The 8189-nt window shown below is 50.2% G+C and overlaps 1 protein-coding gene across 1 annotated transcript; it reads right to left on the reverse strand.

The window, feature by feature from the left end:
* Positions 1–5259: 5259 nt before the first annotated feature.
* On the reverse strand, positions 5260–6576 carry LOC133234634 (ras-related protein Rap-2c-like). Its single transcript, XM_061395454.1, has one exon. It carries the CDS (start codon positions 6504–6506, stop codon positions 5904–5906), a length of 603 nt encoding a protein of 200 aa, XP_061251438.1. The 5' UTR covers positions 6507–6576; the 3' UTR covers positions 5260–5903.
* Positions 6577–8189: the final 1613 nt, after the last annotated feature.

The raw sequence follows: 8189 nt of genomic DNA on the forward strand, positions 1-8189 counted from the left end.
CAAGCATTCAAGTGCTGGGTTGCTGACCACTTTGCCTGGACTGCAAGGTGGTGAGAAGTATGGCTCTACATTTGATTAATGGGCAGTTGCTACTGGGTTGGGCTGGACCATCAGAGAGTTGGAAAAAACAAGACTGGAAGACTGGTAATGGGGTGACCTGGGGAAGAGACAGGAGGCTGGACCTCCTTCAACTGTGAAGGGACTTTACCACATGTGAATACCCACCCTCAGGCACCTCTGCAGAGGAGGATCTCAAGAATCAGTTGGGCAAGACAGTCCGTCCTGTGCCATTCAGCCACTTTAGCCATGCCCCCAGGTGCTTGTCCAGTGGGCCCATGCTCGAAACAACCAAGGCTGCAGGGATGGAGACTACGAATGGGCCCCGCATCACGGACTTTGCCTCAAAACATCTGACCCGGCTTCATCACCATCGAGGATCTAACCTGCCCGCAGCAGAGACCAACACTGAGCCCCTATTATGGTGTCATCTTCCAAGGGAACACTAGTCACTTGGTGAAAAGTCAGTGACATTAGATTTCTTCCCCTGGGGAAGGAGCAGCTGCTTGCCGTCCCTGGGGCGGACGTTTATTCTGGATATGGCTTTGCCTTCCTGCCTCTGATGCTTCTGCCAGCACCACCATCGCAGATTTGCAGGATGCCTTGTAGACCTTCCTGGTACCCAGCAGACTATTTCTGTGACCAAAGGATTGATTTTACAGCAGAAGAAACAAAGTAATAGGTGATGCCCATGGAAGGCAATGGCCCTGTTTCTATGTGCTCACCGGAAGTAGCTGCCTGATGGGAAGGCGAGGTGGCCTCTGAAGACAAGGCAGCGCCAGCTGGGAGGCTGCACTCGGAGAGGACGGGGCTCCATCTTACGGCTTCTGACGTGATCTTTAATCAGGGGCTAATATTTGGTGCTGTTTTCCCCACAGTCAGAATACAGGAGTTTGGGAGCTGAGGGGTGGTGGAGGAACTCTAACCGTTGTACCCAGAGACCGAGTGGGTTCTTTGAGATGCCTCTTGGTATTTCCATTCCAATAGTAAAAGGTTATCACAAAGCGGTATCAACCAAAAAGTGGCAGAAACCTACCCAGGACTCGTATCCTTTGGGAATGTATGCCTGGGTCTTTCTACTGGGTCAAGAACTCTAATCAGCCGAGGTCCGGGCTGAGAGGAAAGAAAACATGGAGTGGATAGGGAACAGAGGATAAAACTCATACTCAAAGTTGCTGGGAGAGTAGATCTTTAATGTTCTTATCACAGCAACAACACAAATGATAATCATGGGAGGTGAAGGATGTGTATTCTAACCGAACTGTGTTAATCATCTTGTACTGATAACATACATGTGTATCAAACCGTCACTCTGTGCACCGTTAATGTGTACACAGCGTGACAGTGTACATTACACAGTGTTCTGTGTCAGATATATCTCAGTAAAACTGGGGGAGAAAATCAACTATGTTGTCAATGAAATACTAGCAAAGAGAATTTAACAACACATAAAAAGGAGGAATTTATTCCTGGAATGCATGAGGGGTTCAACACACAAAAATTAATCCATGTGGGACTTCCCTGGTGGTCTAGTGGTTAAGACTCCGCCCTTCTAACACAGGGGGTGTGGGTTCATTCCTGGTTGGGGAACTAAGATCCCATATGCCCAGGGGAACAAAGACCCAGTGTAGACAAAATTTAAAAACAAAAAAATCAATGTATATACCATATTTAATTGATGCCCAAAAAATAATTTGACAAAATTCAAACCCTTTCACGAAAAAAACACTCAACAAACTAGAAATAGAAGGAAATTACCTAAATGTAATAGAAACTGAATATATAAAAGCCTGCAGTGAACATTATACTCAGAGATGAAAGGCTGAAAACTCTTCCTCTAAGATCAGGAGCAGGAACAGGGCAGAGATGTCTGCTTGCACCACTTCTATTCAACATTGTACCGGAATCTTAGCCAGAGTAATTAGGGCAAGTAAAACAAATAAAAGGCACCCAAATTGGAAAGGAAGAGGTTGAAGTATCTCTGCTCACATGATCTTATGTGGAGAAACCGGTAAAGATTCCACGAAAGAGAAACAACTCAAAACTGTTCAGTTCAGTTCAGTTCAATTGCTCAGTTGTGTCCGACTCTTTGCGGTGGTAAATTCAACAAAGCAGCAGGATACAAAGTCAACAGACAGAAATCAGTTGCATTTCTATACACTAACAATGAACAATCCAAAAAGGAAATTAAGTAAACAATTCCGTTTACAATACCATCAGAAAGAGTAAAGTACTAGAAATAAACTTAACCAAAGAGGTGGAGAGACTTGTACAATGAAGATGACAATCCATTGCTAAAAAATTAAAAGACACAAATAAATGGATTCCATGTTTATGATTGGAAGACCTCATCTCATTAACATATCAATACTACACAAAGCAACCCATAGATTCAATGCAATCCCTATAAAAATTCCAATGAGATCTTTTCAGAAATAGAAAAACTTATTGTAAAATTCATATGGCGTGCCAAGGGATCCCAAACAGCCAAAGCAACCTGGAAAAAGAATAAAGCTGGAAGACATACTTCCTGGTTTCAAAACTGCTACAATACTTTAGTAACCAGAACAGTACAGTACCCGCATAGAAGACAAAATATAGGCCAAAGGTATAGTCCTAAACCTATGTTTTCATATGTCCAAACTTGGAAACTTTGAATTTGGCAGTGATTTATTTGAAATGATGCCAAAGGCACAGACAACAAAAGAAAAGCTGGACAATTGGATTTCATGAAAAAATTTGAATTTTGTGCACCAAAATACATTATCAACAGAGTAAAAGGGCAACCCACAGAATGGGAAATATTTGCAAATCACATACCTGATACAAAATTAACTTCCAGAATATATAGAGACCTCCTAAAATTTAACAATGGAAAAATAACCTGATTCAAAAATGGGCAAAGAGGGACTTCCCTGGTAGTCTAGTGGCTAAGACTCCAGACTCCCAATGCAGGGGGCGAGGGTTTGATCCCTGGTTGGGAACTCAGATCCCGAATGCTACATGGCATGGCTGAAATATATATAAAAAAAAAATCTCCGAAAGAATTCTCAGCATCACCAGTTCCCTGGTGGTCCAGTGGTTAGGACTTGGCGCTTTCACTGCTGAGGGCCCAAGTTTGATCCCTGGTTAGGGAAGTGAGATCCTGCAAAAAACAAAAAACAAAAAAACTTACATCACCCACAATCTGAATAACACAAACTGAAACCATAACACATTGCCAAGAAAAAGATCTGTCCATGCCGAGTGGTGGGGCACTTGGAGACTCGGAAGCACTCACCCTGCTTGTGGGTAAGTGACTGTTCCATCCTCTTTGGAAACCAGCTTCGCATTCCCCAGTTATACCAGGCGCCGGGCACACAGTCTACAACCCTGTCTTATGTGAAGGGCTGGAGATCTGAGCATCCCTTCCCAGCTGGCAAGTCAGGCTGCCACAGTTTCACTGCCCCTCACCCGGGCACAGTGCTTCCAGTACCACGGCACCCTGACGAGGGGTCCTGTCAGCCACTTGCTAACTCACCAAGGCCAGAGGGATGCAGGCAACTTGTAAGGAACGTAAATAAATTAGAAACTAGAAATGCGGGAAGAGAAAGAAAATCAGGGTGTGGGTCTTTAATTGTGTGTGCGCGCGTGCATATACACCCAGAAAGCTGCTTCATGCATAGTCCTGTGGTCACAGGAGCTCATCACATGGGCCCAGTCATTCGTGTTGACTGGTCATGACCGGTCAGTTAGGAACGCCCCTGGCCTCCAAGCCGGACACCTGGATCTGAGTGGTAGTCTGAGACGAGTCTAGTAATTTAAAGAAAGAAATGGCTGTATGTGAATTTTTTCCCTGAATCAGGCCTGATATCCAGAGGGCCTGAGATCCAGGGACACAAAACCTCCCCAGAGCCACAGCATAAGCAAGTGGAGTAAGGCAGGGCGAAGGGGTCGCCCACTTCCAGTCCTGGGGACCCAGCTCTCAGGGCTGGGAGGGGACTGCTGTTCACCTTCCCACTCCCACGGCTCCCCCAGCCACCCCGGGCTTTCTCTGTGCAGCCCACATCTGGTCAGGGAAGGGTCTTGGGTTTTTACCTCCGCTTCAGCAGGAGGAGGGGGCAGTGTGGGAACAAGATGAGGCCAGGAGAGGCTTCCTGACTGCCCACCCCTCCCCCCTCCCTGTGTCTGAACCATCCCCTTGGAGGAATGATGATTCCGGAAGGGGCTGTGAGGTAACACTGCCAGGAGCAGTGACCCCAGGAGAGAGGGTCAGAGGAGAGCCGTAGGCTAGCTGGGTTTCAAGGCTCGAAAGGAAGCAGCCAGCCACCCCATCCCCAACGTCCAGGGGAAAGAGAAAGCAGTAAGAGACAGGGGAGGTCCCGGCCTAGCCCCCTCCTTGGGGTAAACTAGTTCTCAGGCACTGTGAGGTTCTAAAATATTTTTGTGTGTGTTAAAATCCATTCTTCTAGTCAAACATGATATGTAAATATAACACCCAGAGCCTAGTATAACCGCCACTCTGTAACTTTCCTTTAATGGAATTATTTTAGATCTCAGGCAGAGCTTTGTTGTTATATTTTTTTCTTAGAAAGATGTTCAAATGGCTATGGGCTTCCCTGGTGGCTCAACTGGTAAAGAATCCGCCTGCAATGTGGGAGACCTGGGCTCAATCCCTAAGTTGGGAAGATCCCCTGGAGAAGGGAACAGTTAGCCACTCCAGTATCCTGGCCAGGAGAACTCCATGGACTATATAGTCCATGGGATCGCAAAGAGTCGGACTCAACTGAGAGACTTTCACTTCAAATGGCTAAGCTAGTTCCTAAATTTTAAAAATTGGTTGCAGTGGGGGAGGTAAAATTGCTAACTTGTGCAAATAAACACAAGCAACTCATATCAAAGACTAATTTTTTAAATTAAGCCAGTGCAAGAAAGATGTCTACTATCATTATGTGAAAACTATACAGAAAGATTCATGTTTTGTTTCTATTTCAGTACTGGTGTTAAACTAGGCAGGTATTCAGACAACATATCTGACTCTGGCAAGAGACAAGTAAAAAAAAAAACTTGCAATCGAAAGCACTTCTGCAGAAACAAAGATGCGGGGCCATTTTCACTCTAGTAACTAACTTGTCCTGGAAAATAACTGAAAAGCAAAGATATGGTGTACAGAAACCTTAGGAACTGGAGCTTAAGTTTTAGAAAGACAAATATCAAAAACTATCGACTTCTAAAGTCATTTTATTTTCACTTAATCGACAGATCGACAGAGGCAGAAATCGACTAGATGTCAATTACAAAACTGAAGGCAGATCTGAGCTATCTCTGCCCGAGTACACAGTTGATTTTTCCCCTCCCAGAGTATACAGTATCCCTTTCAAACCATGGCTATGTATGTCATAACTATATTTAGAAGTACGCAGAGAGGAAAATACTACTGCAATTCAAGGCTGTAAATGAAAGGGAAACACATCAGAGCCTCATGGAATGGAAAGCTGAAACGTCAGTTCGTGTTCCTCAATCAATATCAAACGTCAGATGACACTGGAAGGTGTTAATTATGACCAAAAAAAAAAAAAATCCTGTAACAAATTCCACTGAAGAAAAGGGTAGGCTTTCTTCATACAGGAGGTAAAAAATTGATTTTTGGTTTCTCCTCCCAGCACTGTCAGAAGTAAACACAGTTGCAAAGTTCTCAACAAATATTTAAGAAGCTCTGTGGACAGTCTGAGGCACGGATTTGAGTCAATATATAGAAGTAACCACTTGTTTACAGCGGAATAACTTTCTTTAAAAACGCAGAGGAGAAAAGGGAGCTTCAGAAATCACGAAAAGCGACGAATACAGGCAAGAGGAACCGCCGCGCGTCAGCCGATGAATCTTTCGGACGGCCACGTCTCCTGCGCGTTGGTGGGGACCGCCGGAACCACTTCCTCGGGCGGGGCCAGGGCCTCCATCTCGCGCACCACCTGCGTGAACACCTGGTCCACCATCAGTTTGCTCTTGGCCGTGACCTCCAGGAACGGGCACCGCCACTCGCGGGCCAGCGCGCGGCCCTGCGCCGTCAGCACCTGGCGCTGGGCGTCCAGGTCGGCCTTGGTGCCCACGAGCACCAGCGGCACGGCCTTGGGCCCCCGCAGCCGGCCCATGCGCTCGCGCAGCGGCCGCACCGCCTCGAACGAGGCCTCGCTGCACACGCTGTAGAGCACCACGAAGCCGTCGCTGTTCTTGATGTACAGGTCCTTGAGAGTGACCAGGTGCTCGGCGCCCACCGTGTCCACGATCTCCAGAAGGGCGGGCGCCGCGTTCACCTCGATCACCTTGCTGAAGAGCTCCTCCACCGACGGCTCGCACTGCTCGGGGAAGCTGCCGCAGGCGAACTGCGTGGCGAGCGCCGTCTTGCCCACCGCCACGCTGCCCAGCAGCACCACCCGGTAGCCCTTGGCCGGTCGCAGTCCCAGGCCCGCCATGGCCGAAGAGCGCGGCTGGCGGGACGCGCGGCGGCAGGAATGGCGCGCGGAGGCGGGGGCCTGGCGGGGGCCGCGCGGGGCGGGGGGCGGGGAGGGAGGGGCGAGGGGGGCCGGGAGGGAGGGGCGAGGGGAGGGGCGGGACCCGGGGGCCGGGGCGCGGGCTCCCGGCCGGGGCGCGGGCTCCAGCCCGGGCACGGGTAAGCTAACCCCTCTGCGCCCAAGCCCGCCCTGCCCGGCCCGGCTCTGCCCCCTGCGGCTCAGAGGCCACCCTCCCCAGACCCTGGGCCCCGCGCGCGCCTCCGCCGGCCCCAGTTCCCTCGCCCCGCGCAGCGTCTGCCCCGCCCCCGGCCCGAGCGGCCCGGCGCTGGCCTCGCCCACCGGCCGCGCCGCCCTGGCCTCTGTCTCGGCTCGGTCCGAGCTGCCCGGCCCCGCTCCGCCTTCCCCAGGACCCCGCGGGCGGGCCGGCGGGGACCCCGCCCTCAGCCCCGGCTCCCTGCCCTCCCTCCGAGGAGAACCCCTTCCGTCCCGGAGCAGATGGTAACCGGATACCTTCCACGTCAACCGGGAAATAGCCGCATTTCTTCACATTTCAGATCCAGTCTCGTGGCCCGAAGCCAGACTGGCCTCACTCAAGGTCAGGCCTGGGGAGCCGCGGCCCCTCTGCAGGCCTGGGGACCCCAGGGAAGAGGTAGCGTGTGAAGGAGCTTCAGGCCGAGGGTCCCTCGTCACTCCCTCCTGGCACCCATTCCATGGCCTGGGCCCCTCATGCCCCTCCCTGCCTTCCCTCGGGCCCCGCCAGCCCCCTCTTGTCACTGAGCGGAGTCCAGAGTCCAACTTTTATAAAGTCCAGAACTCTATAAAACGTTGATCACATTTCACTCCCCTACTTAAACCCTCCTGGCTTTCTGTTGCGCCCTCCTAACCTTAGAGATCACGTAACTCCATCCCAACCCAGACAATGGAAGCGTGTACCCATTCATCCAGCAGCAGGCAGCCAGGGAAAGCCCTGGGCATCCGCGCTTTGGGGTCATCTAAAGGCGCTCCCCAAGTCTGACTCCCCTGCCCCAGTCATTTTCGAGCTTCTGCACCGGCCACACAACCGTCTTGCTGTTCCTTGATGTCAGAGGAGAAAGGCTGTGCGGGGATAGAGGGGAAGGGCACGCAGTCCTGGGATTGCACACCTGAGTAAGCCCCGCCCACTGTCCGCTGCAGGCACTCACAGATGCCCGAGGGCTTCAGGAGACCTGCAGGCCTGGGCTGGAAGTGGAGATGAGATAGCCCTCCCCTAGGCTTGGGGTACCTATGAATCTCCCTTGTTCCAGTGCAGCCTGAGGGGCAGCACCCCAAGACCGACGGAGCTGAGGTTTTCTGCCTCCCTGGCAGCACAGACTCAAAGTTTAAGTGACAGTAAGACATCCTGCACTTAACTGTCTGTGGTCAGTGACAGAATGTGCTTTTCTATAAATAGCACAGAACATCTTAGTGTATAATATGAAACATATATTTATTACAACAGACAACTTGGTTTCTAAACAGATATTGCAAGACTTATTCTCTGACTGCAGGATAACAAAACTAAAAAAATGTTTAAAAGATAAGCTGTAAATATTCTCTGGAGAAATGCAAGTTCCACACAGGTTTCAACAACTCCCCTTGGACAACTTTTGAGGGAACTTAGGCAAC

The sequence above is a fragment of the Bos javanicus genome, chromosome 21, assembly GCF_032452875.1.
Source record: "Bos javanicus breed banteng chromosome 21, ARS-OSU_banteng_1.0, whole genome shotgun sequence".
Lineage (NCBI taxonomy): Eukaryota > Metazoa > Chordata > Mammalia > Artiodactyla > Bovidae > Bos > Bos javanicus.

Coding starts and splice junctions, on each gene's coding strand:
- LOC133234634 (XM_061395454.1), bottom strand. CDS start 6,506: ATGGCGGGCCTGGGACTGCGACCGGCCAAGGGCTACCGGGTGGTGCTG.